At 38.2% G+C, this 16,804-nt stretch overlaps 1 protein-coding gene across 10 annotated transcripts in view; it reads right to left on the reverse strand.

The window, feature by feature from the left end:
• PTK2 (protein tyrosine kinase 2) overlaps positions 1-16,804 on the reverse strand; it is a 190,225-nt gene that overhangs the window by 24,826 nt on the left and 148,595 nt on the right. For 5 of the 10 annotated variants that reach the window (XM_088179829.1, XM_088179818.1, XM_088179810.1 and 2 more), the window contains 8 exons: positions 15,478-15,498; positions 14,311-14,408; positions 11,472-11,556; positions 8,613-8,713; positions 7,215-7,330; positions 6,288-6,388; positions 5,303-5,392; positions 3,824-4,028 (listed from right to left, as the gene is read on the reverse strand). In XM_088179829.1, coding sequence (XP_088035955.1) covers positions 3,824-4,028; positions 5,303-5,392; positions 6,288-6,388; positions 7,215-7,330; positions 8,613-8,713; positions 11,472-11,556; positions 14,311-14,408; positions 15,478-15,498 — 817 coding nt within the window. Of the gene's footprint in view, positions 1-3,823; positions 4,029-5,302; positions 5,393-6,287; positions 6,389-7,214; positions 7,331-8,612; positions 8,714-11,471; positions 11,557-14,310; positions 14,409-15,477; positions 15,499-16,804 lie in introns of those variants that run through there. The other 5 variants (XM_088179820.1, XM_014891729.2, XM_088179811.1 and 2 more) reach the window with 2 other exon arrangements.

The following is a 16,804-nucleotide window of genomic DNA, read 5'->3' on the forward strand; positions in this document are numbered from 1 at the left end:
CAGGAGAAGTCAGATCTAGGCATATTTTCCCAAAGTGTACATATTTTTAGCAGCAAAGAGGAGCTAGCAGAAAATTCTATCCCTATGGCTTCCCTAGCAAACCTTGAGGTAGCACAGACGAATTTAACTCAGCTTTTCGGCGAGGTGAAGGCTCAAGAAAAATCTCAATTATTAAAAGTTTGCATAATTGATAAACTTACTTAATTTACAAAGAACTTTTTACTGAAATTGTCCTGTGACAGCAAAAAGGAAACATTTATGGGGACCTTCAGTGTATGAATATTTAAAATACTAAACTCCATCCTCATATTCCAAAAGGCACAGCAGCACCAGTGTCTCCTGCTACAGTGCTGTGGGAACCTGCAGTAAGTGCTGACCCCCAACAAGCAGCTTCTTTCTTTCTCTCTGCCACCAGAAAGACAAAGTTGGATGCAGAGAAATATACTTGCACATATTGCTCTAATATGGAAGCAATTTTATATGGATTATGGACTATTCCTAATGGTCCCAGGCAAAGAACAGAAGAATAGCAAAAGCATTTTGCAGCCTCCATCATGTATTTGAAGTATGTGTTATAGTATTTTTTTGTCAGAATGCCATAAAAGAGGACTCAAACTGCCCTCAGTCTTAACAGTTTTCATTTATAAGCAACTTTTCAGGATCTACATCAAATGCAGTGACAAAAAGGCTCAAGTCCAGTTCTCATCAGTTAATTATCTCTGTTGTCATAAAACCAGACTGTAAGAGCATAGAATCTGTCTCTTTTTTCCCTCCATTCTTTTTAGAGCTGTTTCAATGTGGCCTGAAGCCCCAGGATGCCAGTGGGGTCAAGCTCTCTGTTAAAACCTGTGACCAACAATGGGCCACAGTGACACTCTCACCTCTGCAATGACACAACTGCTCCTTATTTTGCTATTTGTAGCAGAACAGGTTCATGAAAGGTACTTTAAACAAAATTTATTCCATGACACAGTGAAAAAAATCTCATGAAACGACATTAATTTGAAAGTTTAAAATTAAAATCCTTTTATATAATTTACCATGTACCGCAAGACAAAACATCTCTTCTGCAAAAAAACAGCAAGGCAACAGACACTTCCCAATTAAAAATATCCTATATTTTAATTCTGACCAAGTCAGAATTGCAGGAGTAGCAGGGCAGCACCTCACTGTCCTGACCTAATCTGACTTTTAACCCCCCTCCACCACTTGAAAAAGGGACCTGGAATGCAAGGATAAATTACATTTGGAAATCCACAATCCACCCATTTGTTTCTGTGTTTGCTGGGAAGACTGACTCAACCACATCCACTTCAGACAGATCAAATGCTATAAAATTACTACTCTAATAACAGTACTTAAATTCATATGTAGCAACAAATAACAGTACATAAATTGTGCAGAAATCAGCACCTTTGCCTTGCACAATCAGCTGCAAATTCAGTTTGGGCAAAGCAGCTGTTACTATGAAACGGGAAAAATAACAGAGAGCACGTGAAATGCTTATGCTCTCATCAATGCTATTCCAGATGCAGAAGACTTTTCCCAAAGCCATGGAGTTTTTTTTTCATTAAACCAGAGAGGAATGAATGCTGCAGTGCTGTATCTGGCTCCATGCAAACATCCAGTCTGCTCTCAGCTTGAAACTACTCTGGACAGCATCCAGAGCGAGCAGCAGCAACACCGCAGGGAAAGGCCACCAGGGAAATGGCTTGTTTTTGCAAGTTCATGGGAATTTGAGTTCTGAAACCCAATCTTCCCTAGCTGCCTGAGACTGCCTCATCATCAGGGAACTGGCAACCTTTCCAGTGAGAGGCTGGCTCTGTCTGGAGCAGCAAAAAGCAGCCCTAAGGACAACCATGTTGCCTAAATTTGGGAGATAAAGGTCACCAGTTTGGAGAGGCAGAAAGCTCCTTGCTTTGGTGGGAACAGAGTAAAAACTGGATTTTAGGGTTGCAGTGTCCCCAGGAGAGAGGCTGCCCTATAAATAATGCTTCAAATCTCCCAGCATGACCCAGAGGGACAAACACCTCTCCACACTGGGTGCCCTTTTCACACAGAATGAGAAGGAAGGGGTGCCTGAAGATCTCAGGTCTGATCTCCTGGTGAAGCTGGGCTCCCTGCACAGCAAGGGCCAGGTGCTCTGAGCATTTTCCAATCAAAACCTGAAAGTCTGCCAGCATGGAAATTCCAGAGTCTTTCTGGGTGACCAGTTTCAGAGCTCACCCACGCACACTGGGAAACATTTTGATGTGTAACCAACGCGACCCTGCCTTGCTGCATGTCCTGGCTGTGAGGAGAGCCAGCCTCTTGGACACACTGAATTTACTCATCCTCTTTTCTTCCTGGTGAGATACTCGCCCCTGCTTGGGTTTACACACCACAGCCACCTTCCAGTTTTTAGGGCTTCATTCTCATCTATGCCAACCAGCTTTAAGTTAACAGTACAACCTGACTGCAAATTATCAATCATCCTGAACTTTCAGAGCCAAAAAGAGAGAAAAAGCAAGTGAATTGTCAATTTCCACCTATTTTCCCAAATCACACAACTGCGTCAAATGTTTTTCTTGCAATCCTTACCGAGCCTTGACATTCCTCCCTTTGTGTTAACTTCTCACAGTTCAAAAGGATGGGAAGTTATCGGTGAGAAGGGTAAGACTTTCCTTAGTTCTACAAATTATTAGTCTACACAGGAATTTCCAGAGTAACAGATAGTGGAACTTTTAAGAAATAGGAAATTTTAAAGAAATTAAATTTTAAGAAATAGGAAAGAACTTTAAAGTCTTTAAGTTCTCCATACAGCAGCTCTGAGACAGCATCATAATTATATTCAAATTGTCTCTCATTTTAACCACTAGTGAATTATCTTGAACCATGAACATTCAGTGACAGCAAAAACATGATACTGTGAAAATAAAACATGACACAAAGCACAGCTTTAAAACAAAACCTGAAGTAAAACCAAAGAATTCAGCAATGATTTACAAGAATTCCCAGTGTGGACTGTCATAGTGCATCCCCAACTAACTGTTACTCACAGCTTGTACTGACTTATGCAAAACACATCCTGAGCAGTCATGAAATCCAAAAGTCATAGTATTTGTGACCCAATTTGGTCACAAATATCAAATGTGCCTCCACATTATCTCAGTGATGTTTCAAAGCTTAAATATCCCTCCTACTTTGGGCTGGTGAAATGGTGATACAGACACAGTAATAAAATATATTACTGCAGAATAAACTAAGGTGTGAATTTAGACTGCTCTGCAAGGTGTGTGCCCACACTCATTCCAAGACAAACACAGTTAATTTATATCCTGGTTTACAAAGGGCAAAGGAATTTCTATCTAAGGTGCTGCATTTACTGCAGGCTCTGCAACTGCCCTGTGACAGTCGTGACTGTGCAACCACTGTGCTACATGTCATGAAAATAACTTCCAACAGCACTCACCTGATGCTTCATTCATTTAAGATACATCTCTACCCCAGAAGCTCACAGCATGTTTGTTTAGATAATCACTCTAAATTCTTTCTACCTCCTTCCCCAAGGATTGTAGCTAAAATTACAAACAAATTGCTAGTAAAACGTGGAGTTTTTCTTGGGAGAGAAAGGTGGTGATTCATATTTCCAGTTATTTGAATTTACTGCCTAATCTCATTTTCTCTACCAGATAAGGCCCAGCAACAACCTGGCTGACTGAAGATAAAAACTCAAAACACCGTGCCTCGTATTTTCCACAGAACCACATCACTGTAACAGAAGATTAAGTGCAAAGAAGTATTTCTGAACAAAGGAAATGACCTCTCAGAAGTCAAACCCTACCTGAGTTGTGCTTTAAGTTCAGTAAACCTGGGTCTCCTGCTGGGGTCGTAGGCCCAGCACTTGGTCATAAGGCTGTAGAGGGTGGGAGGGCAGTTTGGAGGCATTGGGAGCCGCTCACCGTTCTCGATCCGCCCAATCACATCATTGTTCTTCACTCCCTGGAAGGGCTTTACCCCGTGCATGAGGATCTCCCACATACACACACCTGAGGAACACACACAAAAACACATTTTCTTCACTGTGAGCAAACTGTGAGACCTGGCAAAAGAGAAACAAGCCTCTATTTTGTACTAATAATTTGGATTTCTTCCAAACTATATAACCAGGGAATTGGTTTGGACTTACCTGCAGCAGAGGAGTGACTGCAGCAGGATCACACACACGGCACCAGCCTCACCTACTGATGAGGCAGAGTGACCCAGAGCTGGCTCACACTCTCTTTTACCTGCCCTAAACCAGTGCTTGCTCATATTCAAATCTCCTCTCTTACGAGGCAAAATGTGTTTGCTTTTCCCTCTGACTCCTTCCAATTGGCTTGTTTCGACATGTAGAGTACATTTTCACTAAGAGGGTTTTTAGCATTGGCATTGATCTCCATTTTTTGTGCTGAAAATGTGTAATAAACCAGTTCCTATTGAAAATGTATTAAAAGAACATGGTCTGACACTTTAGAATTGGCCAAAACGTTCCACAGACTTCATTTTTCTAACTCTGACAGTACTAGAGTTTTCTTCAAATTATTATAAACCCTTCACTTAAAAACATCCAAATTTTAAATAGTAAAGAAGGTGAACTCTTTCTTAACTGTCCTGCTCTTATTTCAAGTCTCATCACTTTTGTTCCCTAACACAGTTGTGTTGTGTCTGTACAGGCCAGCAGTCAGCACCAGTTTGAGCACAGGACATTAGATTAATATAAAATGCTGTATATTTGGGAAAAAAGATTGAAGTTTCAAGATATGTCCATTTACCCTTATATTTAATGAGCTTCTGGTTGTGTTTTGTAGGAGGCTGGGAGCTATAACAGGCAAGTTAAGTGGGAATCTAGCATTATGGATCTGGAAATTTGATATCTCATATGATGATCTGCACATTAAGCAGTGAAATGTGTATCAATATAAAGAAAAAGTTGAAGTATAACAGAGAAAAAGCAAATGACAATGGTATAACACAAAGAAACCCCCCAAAACCAATAGACAAAAATAATCTCTGTCATAACTATGAGCTAATTTCCTTGCACTTTCATGTCTTTCAGATTCTTACTAGAGGTAAAGAGGCCCATGAAATTTCAGACTTACTGAGCAGGAAAACAAAACAAAAATACAGAGGTGGAAAACATGCTGGAAGAAACTGGATTTTCAGAATGCACCGCAAAAAATGTGATAAATATTTGGAAATCATTCATTTATAGCAGTAGAAATGAAACACTGGACTTGTCCAAGAGGACACAAAGAACCCTCCCCACTTGGTTTCCACTTACCAAACATCCACACATCGCTAGCTGAGGTAAACCGTCGGAAATTGATTGACTCTGGAGCCATCCATTTGATGGGTAATTTTCCTTTGGAAGCTACAGGGAAGGCAAGAAAGGACAGGCTGTTATCCCCATTACAGAGCTCAAAAAAAGATTCTGTTCCCAGTGAAATAATTCACAGACAAAACCAATCTCCAGTGAAGTACTTCAAATATCAATACATAAGGCTCTCTGGCTTTACATGAAATGGAGAAATGAACCAACAAAGCCCAAAATAATAATAACAATCCCTCAATCCTCCCTTAAAGACCCCAGTAACAAACCCCAAAACACACCAAGAAATGATCATGTCGAAATTATTATTTCCCCTCTTAGCAATTAAAAAGATAAAATGTAGCTCAGAAAAGTGAGACAAATGAAATGAGGAAACACAACAGAGTGTAAGGGGACAAATAATGGATAATTTAAAATGTATGAAACCAGAAAAATATTAAAGATGAGATTTATGTACTCATGGTTTAATAACATACACCAGCTTTAGAATGCTACTGTTTGGTACCCAACATGCAATCTTTATTTTCCTGCTGCATTTCCCACCTATTGGGCACTGCAGGACATCTCTCAGCTGCTGGAGACAGCAAAGCTCAATATTCCATCCAAAATGGGGCAAAAAGCAGGCTTCAAAGATAGTTTTGTACTGAATCTCTCTAGTCTTATGGCATCTGAAGTATGCAGCATACAATGACAATTCAAACTCAGCATTCATCTGCACCTACATGTGAATTTGCCCTTTTTTGTACCTTAAATCACACCTTGTGATCCTTCTCCTTAAGAATACATAAGAATTTACTGCCATTATTAAACTGTTGAATAACTTGCCTTTTTAAAAAAATGCACCAGCTAGACCAAAGAAATCTGGTTAATTCTTCAATAATGTGAGAATCAACTGTGTTCTCACTGGCCTGCAAGAGGGATCCAGAGGTCACCTCACCTTTGTAGTAAGTACTGTCTTCCATGTATCGGGATAAACCAAAGTCACCCAGTTTCACACAGTCAGTGGTAGACACCAGCACATTTCTAGCAGCAATATCCCTGCCAAACAGAAGAAACAGTATTTCTAGTAACTTCAAGACATAAAGTGGTGAAGTATCATCATCTGAAGAAAATTTACCTCCTGCCCTGCAAAGGTAAGGAACTGGTTTAAGATGACAGTCCTGTATGAGGTTTCCTAGTAAGGAGCTCAAGTTCTCATTGCAGAGAACAGTAAGATCCCCTCTGAGCCCCCTTTTCTCCCCTGTTTTTATTTATAATGTTTTAATATAAATATCTACATGTCTATGCATAGCTATTACTTTACATGCAAGTGTTTGCATATACATTATCACAATACATATACAGAATTAGATAGTCAGTATTTAAACACAAGTGAATTGATTAAGTTCAAAATTAATTGTACTTAGTAACTGGAATTCTGTGAACTCTTAGTTGCACACAGTAAGAACAGCCTCTTCTCCCTAGAAACTCATGTTCACATTCAAGGGAATAGAATTCAAAACACACCATGAAGGAATTTTAGGTTCATTTTCTGGTTAAGCAAGTACTTGTATTTTATAAATATTTTATTTCCCCTCCTCTTTCCTTAGGAAGCCATCTGCCCTTGTTTTGCTTTTCTATATTTGAATGGTTACAGCTGACTCACAGCTTGAAAAAATACTGTAACCACAAAGCAACAACTGAAAATGATTCCGATTGAAATCTGGCATCAGCTCCAAAGTCAATCCAGGAGTGAACCAGCAGGTGTCACCCTTGAAAAGGGTGTAATTTTAGTAGAAACCTCTGCAAAAATGACACTCCCTAAAATTTTAAACAGTGACATATAAAAATAGACGGGAACAGATAAATATGTATGAAATCTTACCTATGTACAAATCTTTTGCTCTCTAAGTAGGCGAGAGCCGTGCTAAGCTGGTAAGCATAGAGTATCAGAGAGGCCAGGTCCAAGCTGTACTTCCTTACTTGCAGAAACGACCTCAGCTTTTTACACCAAGGAGGAAAAAAGAGAAAGAAATTAGGACAAGAAAGTAACAAAGCCGAAAAAAACAAACTTCAAATTGTGACGTTTACACGAGTATCAGTGGGCATGACTTGCTTGCCCTAAAAGCTGGATGAGGAAAAGAAAACCACTTCCCATGAAAAATTGTGACTCTGCATTAGAATTCAAGGAGTTTTTCTACATGAAAACAGTTAAACTAAAAAAATATCTCTAATTTTGTGCATTCTTTTCAGTTTTCTTTTGAAAAGCATCTGCTGATGCTGTTCCAGAGTGAAGCACTCTTGGACTTTTTGGTTTTTTCTACCCTTGAGTGCAGTCTCCATTTACGACCTAAATCACTTCAGAACTGAAGAGGACCTGGCCAACCCAAAACCAGATTGATCAGTATTGCTTTAGAAGCATTAATTTTAATAATTAATTTTAATCTACACGTGCTAAAACAACTGTATTTAGCTCAATGTGGCCAATATCAGTGCAGAATATCTGTCAGCTCTACTCCCAGTATAAGGCAGGCAGGACCTACTGGAAGGTGGCACTAGAATGTCCTTATACATCAAAACAAGGCTTTGAAAAGTGATTTGGGCACTGGAAAAGAGATGTATTAACAGAAAATTACTTCTACACTACAGGTTTTTCTATCCATCCCTCCTATTTTTTTTTTTTTTGGAAAATGTACTGCAGTTTGATAATTGCAATGGCAATCATATAATGTTGTATGAAATATCACTGCAGCTCGTATTTTCAGAAACACAGCTCAAAGAAAACTGATCAATTATAGAAAGTGAGATTTGGTTTTCTTCAAAGCATTCATCCAAAAAACATAATAATGAGGGAAGTCATCTTATCAATGGCCTCTGCTGCAGATATTCTACAGGAAAAGAAAACGTAAGAAATTCAGTATTTCAAGGGAAAATGTAGCATTGCTCAGGAACAATAAAAGATGTAGTTTCAGTTCTGGAAGGTATGTTTGCAAATGCTGTTTAACTGATTATCACATTATCATCATCTTGACAGAGGTCATGCTCTCACTCTGGAACTGCAATTGAATGCTCTGATAATTCTGACTAAATCGCTCTGGAATGAGGTGATGCAGTTCCCCCGGTGGAGAAGGTCAAAAGCTGCCACTCCTGTTTCTGAGTCCATAACTCTGCAAAGGAGGATGATATCATGTTGATAGCATGTGTTAGTATTGTGAAGTGTTTTGTCAGCCTTTTCTGAGAGCTAAAAGAGAGAAGAGCAGATCTGCACAAGGATTTCTCATACCTCTCCAAGTGTACAGAGCTCCATGATTATCCAGACTGGGTTTTCTGTAATAACCCCAATGAGCTTCACAATGTGAGGGTGATCAAACTGACGCATTGTTACTGAAAGGAAATCAAAGAATTCAGTGTGTTACATAAAACCTTTTTTTAAAATAAAAAGAAAGCTGTTGGTTAAGCATTTAGCCCATGAGCAGAGAAGATAATCACAAGACTTCAACTGTAGCAAACAGTAATGTCTGGCCATTCCATGTGCTAAGGGCAGGTGCAAACACTGCTTGCTTGAGCTGTGCTGCTCTCCACTCACAAAGATGCAAACTGCTGTGGAAGGTGTCAGGCAGGTCAGGCTCTGTCTCTCAGCCCTGTCTCTGGTTATGAACATAACTGAAATTAATAAAATAACCTGTCAAACCAGTGCACAACCAGCTAATCTGTGCCTTTCTGCTGGAAGAGGAGGTAAAAACAGACTGTAAAATTCAATTACTGGAAAAAACATCTTTGCCAGATTATGACATAAACAAAAATCTTATTAACTCACTACATCATTTTATTTTCAATAGAGCTAATTTCAGTCCTGGCAGTGCAGTCACAGTATGTTTTATGCAGTATGACATACGAATCACAGAATCACAGACAGGTTTGGATTGGAAAGGACCAACAAGGCCAACCAGTTCCAATCCCCCTGCCTTGGGCAGGGACACCTTCCAGCTTGCTGGCCCCAAGCCCCATCCATTCCTGGTCTTGAACAGCTCCAGGGATGGGGCAGCCACAGCTTCTCTTGGCAACTTGTGCCAAGGCCTCACCACCCTCATCAAAGAATTCATCCTAAAATCTGATGTAACCTGCCTCTTTCAGGTAAATCCACCACCCTTGGTCCTATCCCTGACAGAATCCCACCCCATCTTTCCTGTAAGCATCCTTCAGGCACTGGAAGGTGCTCCAAGGTCTCCCCAAAGCCTTCTCTTCTGCAGGTTGAAGAATCTCAGCTCTCCCAGCCTGGCTCCAGAGCAGAGCTGCTCCAGCCCTTGGAGCATCTCTGTGGCCTCCTCTGGTCTCACTCCAACAGCACCAGGTCCTCCCTGTGCTGGGGATCCCAGACCTGGGTGCAGCTCTGCAGGTGGGGTCTCACCACCTGGAGCAGAATCTCTTCCAACACAGGCATGGCAAAAATACCATTTATGTATCCTTGACAAACACCCTTCATCTGACCCTCCAGCAGCATCTCCTCTGCAGGTGCCGTTTGTAGTGTGAGCAGAAATACATGAATTATCAAACTGCAAAGTCTGCTTCAGTCTGCCTGAAGTCAGGCAAGAATAAAACTCATTTTCTTCTGCTTTACACTAACCACAAGCTAAAACCAGGAGGTGTTTCTGGATTTCTGTTCTGATATGCTCTGAATTCTACTTCTGCACATAGATACACAGCAATCCCCAAAAAATCCTTGGACAATCGTGTTTCTAAGACCAAAAGTTATAATAGTTTAATAACATATCTTCCTGAAAAGAAACTCTTAAGATAATATATTCTTTAAAATATTAATGTTATGAAGAATACAGGGGAAAAATGCAATAAAGCAAACATCCTTATCACTGACATAGCTTAAAGCATTAATAAAAGGGAATGAGTAACATGGTGAAATGTCATACAGGCAATAACAGCTGCTGAATCTTTTCAGTGTTGAAAACTCCACCATAGGCAAACCTCAAAATATCTTAATATTCGCAATATTAAAGTATTAGGAATTAAATGTATTAATCCAGTGAAGTAAGCAATTGTTCTGAGTGAATTTGTAATCTGAACACAAGACAAAGGCAACAGATGGGAATTAGAATGAAAAAGAGGAAGAAGAAATGGCAAAACTATTAAATCAAAATTGAAAAGTACTATTTATGTGTCGATTACAGCAGCATTTCCTCATCTGTCAAACTTGAAGCATAATAAGGAGCATTCAATGAGCAATTATTTTCTCCATTGCCAGGAGACAGCAGCCTACCTTGTGGCTGCTGAGTTATTACTGTAAGCAATGGTATTTACTGTTCCAACAGATAGAAATGCAATGGAAAAAATTACAGTAATTTACAAAAATCTGACATTCAAAAATAAGAATCCATTAGCTATTAACACAGGTCTTCTGAACAAGTCAAAAAAATTCCTTGAATAAAGGAATAGTGATTAGATTATACTGCAGCATCTGACCACAACCAATTACTTTATTGATAAAATACAATACCTTTACAACATTTAGAGGCATACAATAGCAGGGGATTATAGGCAAAAATTAAGGCCTAAGTGCCATATCTTAATTTGCTTGCAAAACCAAACAACAGAGGAATCAGTAACTTTAATATTCTTTAAAAAGTTTCTGTTCCTATTCACCCCAACAAAAAGTCTTCCTCCACACATGAAATGTGCTACTGGGGGAAATGCAACATTTGTGGGTGATTATTTTAAAAAATGGCCTATTCTAGCATAGATTTTCATTCTGAATTTTCAAAGCAGATGTCTCTTAGACACAACATTTCTAGCAAGGACAACTACCTGACCTTCCAAAGCAATAAACTGGAGAAAGTGCTGTGGTTTTTAATTCATTAAAGAAAAAAAAGGAAAGAGAGGATCAGATGTAATGTTCCAAAATTGGTTCTAAAGCCCTGCAGGAGTCAGACATCACCACTCAATTTGGAAAATCAAAGAACCCACATCCAATCATACACATGAGCAATGCAAGGGTGTAGGAGGGGAAAACATCAGGCTATATATTAATAAAATATTTACATCAGTGTAAGAAGTTTCTGGCATAGGTGGCCACAGTCTTTGCAAGGAGCAGTTACAGAAATGATCCCAAATGAAGTTGCTTAATACTCACAGGCTTCTTGTAAGAATTTTTCTCTCACACTGTCTGAAGTGCAGTTTTTACACGTTTTGATTGCAACAGCCATAGCTGGATTTTCCTGAAAAACATTATTGAGAAATAGCTGAAATACAACTCAACAAAACCAGCCCACCAAAAGCTAGCCCTTAAAATTCTGGCCAAACTACTTTGGAAAAAATTACTATTAAATAACTTTAGTTGAGAAATTACATGTTGAAAGCTTCAGTGTTAAAATACATTATAATCAGGACACCCTGCATGCAACATTTACATCTAATGTGTCTTGGAAATATTTAATCTGTTTTAAACCATTTCAAATTGTGGAAAAATTATGACAAAATAAGTGACTAGTACTGTAAACTTTTTGTGTTACTGAGGAAGGTAAACCCTTGATAATATTTAGCAAAAATAGAGGAAAAAAAAGATATGTGCCTAAAAACCACACTCGGGTTATATAAGCAAGCAAACCAGAAAGCCAAATTAAAGACTTTTTGTGTCTCTTTCAGAGGAAAGGCTGGCTGTAACTGTGAACTCAAACTACAAAGGAAAGTAAAACAAAGATTTTCACACATTATCTTCACAATCAGTCAGATCAAGGCTTTAAAACCAGGTTCAACAGAAGCACGTGTATTTAAAATCAAATAGACATCTGATTTCTCATCCTCTGAATACCCCAAAATGAGAAGTTCTTGATGGGCTGAGAGCAGCTGAAGTGTTTTAAAACTAAGCTTCTACATTAGGTATGTCCTCTTCAGGTGGGAAAGTGGGAACTGTCCATTGTTTAATGGGCAGTTTACACATGAACTTTTCAAAATGCTACAGCACTGATGAAAAGCCTCATCCAATTTTTAAGGCCAGTAGGAGATGAAGATTCAGAGTTATGTTCCCTCTCTTGGTCTATTTTAAATCTATTTCCAGATAAAAATTACCAGAATTAGAATAGTGCTTATATTTTGCAGGCTGAAGTGTCTTATTTTTGAAATTGCTCACAAAAGAGATCTTCAAGTTGACTTTGCAGGAAAATATTGATCTAATCCTTTTCTCACACATCAAATGCCCATAAACTAACTAAAAAGCTGATGGTAAATCATGACTTTATTCCCTTATGAAACCAGGATTGAACAATCAGCCTGGGGATGAGACCTCTGGATGCCTGCCAGAGCCATCCCTCTCCCAGTGTTACATATCAAGTTTTTGAAATATCCTTTAACCAACAGGAGCATCAAAAGGAAGAACCTCAGTGGCTGCAACCAGAAAGAGATTTTGAAGAATAAATGTTAGAAAAGGCCTGATATTGGGGTTTTGTTGATCTTTTGGCTTTGGATCAGGAGACAAACCAATGAGAATGTATCAGACTGAACACATTTTCTGTACTGAGCAGGAAATGGTATTTTAAATGACTTTTGGGATTAATTCCAGAGTTAATCTGCCTTTAAAGACAATCTTTCTGGGATTGCTTACAGCTGAGCAATAGGATCCTGTATCTATAAACCCATTTTCCATTCAGTACCTTACACTTAGAGCCTGGCTGTGAACCTTCAGGAATACCTGGGAGAGGTGGATGCTGCAGTCACTAGAATCAGGACTTGACAAGTGCAATGAACAGGGATAAATGGAATTTTTGAGATTCAGCTTTTGAGTTAGCGAACAAAAGGCAAGGAATATCCCCTATATTTTTGCACTCAAGCTGAACACATAAAAGGGTAAATTATTTCCATGAGTGGCTTCTCCCCTCCTTACTAAATGTCAAATGTGCAAAACCACCACAACTACCATGTTATTAGAAGTAATCTTAGATTGATTTTAAGACTTCTTCCCAGAGTGTCAGTTACACTCTGTGACCAGAACATTAAAATTTAATGACATCACTGTTCTGTTTCACCTTTACATATCCCAATGTCTTAAATGAAGTAAATTCTTATTAACAAAATAAATCCACAGGCGGTTATTTAAAAATTTCAATAAAGAATGCCTGAGCAAAATCCATTTTCCAATTCACAAAAAAGAATAGAGACAGCCAACATTTTCAAAACTACAGTCCATAAGAAAAGGGGCTTTAATTAATTTTACAGAGCTATGGATTTATCCACCATGCCCAAGTGAGTGAACCATTACTCCTTGGTACTCCTGTTAACTTGGACAGAATTAAATGAGAAATAAGAATCTTTCTCAATGCAAAGTAGATCAGATATGATTTCTAAATAAGGGTATCAGACCAAACTTCAAACTTGTCTGAAATGGAACATTTATCCTTATTTACTTAAATATTGCCCTGAAGATTATTTAACCCACCAAGACCAGGACCCTAATCAGCTGTTTCTGAAGTTAGAACTAGGTTATTGTCAACAAGAATTATTGTATAATCTACCAAGAATTCCAACAGTTTCATCTAATAAGAAATACTCATTTTATTATAAGCTTGAAATTTGTTGAAATTAACTATTTTTGGAGCTTTCTTTTGTTATTTTACACAAAATTTTTGATCTATTTAAACTGAAATCTTAGTCTTTCTAGAAAAACTCATAAGCACCATTCTAAATTACACAAGTCCTACTACCCTCCCTGGTTTCGCTGAGGTGACTTGTGCATTGGGATTGTGCTGGATCAGTGTCCAAGTATTTTGTATTTTATTTCAGGAAAACACAGGAACTTTATTAGGCTTTGTTGTAAGAGAGACAGCGAGACTGTCACTGGACGAAATTTTTATTTGTTCTGGAAGATTCAGATCAAGACCTCTAAGGAATACTCCTTATATATATATATTTTTTTTTATTTTTTTTTTTAAACCTTGGAAAGTTTTATTGTTAATTTTTGTTTGAGAAGTGAGGCTTACCGGGCTCATGTAAACTCCTTGGTGCACATCTCCAAATTGTCCTTCCCCAATGCAGCGCCCCAGCTCAATCCTCTCCCTTTGAATTTCATAATCTCTGGCTACAAGAATATAACGCACTTGAAATATTAAGTTTCTGCTGAAGGGCAAGGAAATAATCCACAAGACACAAAACTCAAAGTAAGTCACTCAAATGTCTCACATATGAATAACTAAGATTAACTTTTGCTGCACACCAACCTATAGAAATGCTGCACACACACGGTGGAGACCTCTCAAACCTCTCAAAAGTTTGAACCAAAGCAACGGGGAAAGAACTGTGAGATCTACATTGTTAAATTAACTACAATGCACTCATTTCAGTGCAATAAACATAATTAAATCCTTTTTAATTACAGCTGGTGAAAGACAAAGCACACAAACAGTTTAAGGCAACATCAATGATGTTAAACACAGCCTCAGCACACATCCCTTTGGCTGTTTAAGAGGACTCCACCATGTGCTATTTTAATTTTGGAACCATCAAAAAAGCCTGGAGAACTTTTAAAGAGGTAACTGCAAGAAAAAAAATACAGGAACAAGAGCATGGAAATTAAACACAAAATGAAAGAGTGAAATTTTGAGAGCACTACACCTCTGCCAGTGTGTGACTGAAGTAAAATTGAGATGTTTGGTGGCCGTATGCAATTTTGTTAATGTCACAGTTTAATAGGCTGAGAATATTACTGATAAAAATGGCTCAGCACTTCAGCAAAACATTTAATCAATTGCAATTGAATGATTTCATTGCAATTTAATTTCTAGCAGACATGGAAAAATATTTCAGGAATAGCAGAAAAGCATGCACAGTATATGTTTTCACCTCTACTTGCATTATTCAGAGAAAAAATTATAAGCAACCAGCTTAGAACTTCATAACCTTGACTTTGACATCACTAACACTACAGAAGTAATGTCATGTAGAGCTGGCTAACAAGGTGATAAATGCCTTTTGCATTTCTTTTTTTTTTTTTTTTTAATATACTGCATTTTCCTCTTTAAAATCCCAAAGCTAACTGGTTTAACTATAAATAAATAATGTTTATTAAATGAAAGTGAATAGTAAGCTTAAAAATTCCACATCATTCCAAACTGCAAGCATACAGGGATGGGTAAAGAGTCTCCTGTTACCTTCATCTATTCCATAGCTTTCTGTAGTGCAATTAAGAGAAAAATCAAATGCTTACTTAGATAGAGCTTCTTAAAATCAAAACAGGACAAACATTTTTCAACATAAAAAGAAAAAAAAGAAGAAATATACTGATGCAATTTAAAGTTTACATTAGCAGAAGTCACAGGCCCATTCTTGTGATCTTCACTGACTCAGTCCTTTGGGAGCTGAACACTTGAGTTCCCTTCAATGCAGCAAAGCACTTAACGAATTTCCCTCCACAGCCCATCTCATGGGTTGTGCATTGAAGCCATATTCAAGTGTTCAGCACATCCAGGGCTGGGCCCACAAGTAATTATTTCCATGAGAATTTAAACAAAAAGGTTGGGGGTGGGGAAGGGAAGGGGGGAAATAAATTACATAAAGTTAATCTGTTAACAAAAATAGAGGATATAATTTATCACAGTATGTTTTGATCCTAAAACTATGTTAATAGAACACGTAGTGACTTAATTGCAAGACATTAAAAATGCTCAGTTTATTTCTGGAAAACATATATTCTTGCTTTTCAGATACTGATGTTCATACATATATATATGTTTTGCAAAACATATATTCTTGCTTTTCAAAGATTTTCCACAGCTGTGGAAATAATGCTGTGAACACTGAAGTGATCATGAAACATTCTGCACCATGGTGAGCTCAGAAATCTATGCAAGCTCATGGTTCTTCAGCAGAATGTGGCCTCAACTCAGCACCATCCTCCCCTCTCACACTGAGCAAACCTGATGGTTTTGGCAGGATTCTGCACCAATGGATTGTCTGCTTGCAGAGATATCCTTGGTTGCCGAAATGCAACTGGAATTTCCCAGATGCAGCTTTTAAAATCAGAATATTGCACTTTCACATTATATGAATTAGCCTTGACAGTTCAGGATTATATCGTAATTCCAACAGGCTGTTACACAAAATACTTGTGGTAGCTACAGCACTACTGTTTTTACTTCAAAGATGAAGACTCAGGAGAACTTTGAATTTTTATTTTTGTTCCTGCAGTCTTTCATCTTTAACAAAATTGCATGTGGTACAGCTGAGTCTTCCTCTGTCATGGAGCTGGAGAGCACCAGGTCTGTCACAGAGCAAGGTGGGATACAGTCAGCAATCCACAGAGCTTGCCACATTGTTTGCTCTCATCACAGAGATCTTATCCAATCTTTAAGTGTTATGTTCAGCATCACTATCAAAAAAAATTCCACATTTTGAGACAAAAAAAAAAGAATTTCACTGTGAAATCACAGATAGCAGGAAACCAGAACATTTTCTTTGCACATTTATTAAATAAGGCTG

Source organism: Sturnus vulgaris, chromosome 1 (genome assembly GCF_052056855.1).
Source record: "Sturnus vulgaris isolate bStuVul1 chromosome 1, bStuVul1.hap1, whole genome shotgun sequence".
Lineage (NCBI taxonomy): Eukaryota > Metazoa > Chordata > Aves > Passeriformes > Sturnidae > Sturnus > Sturnus vulgaris.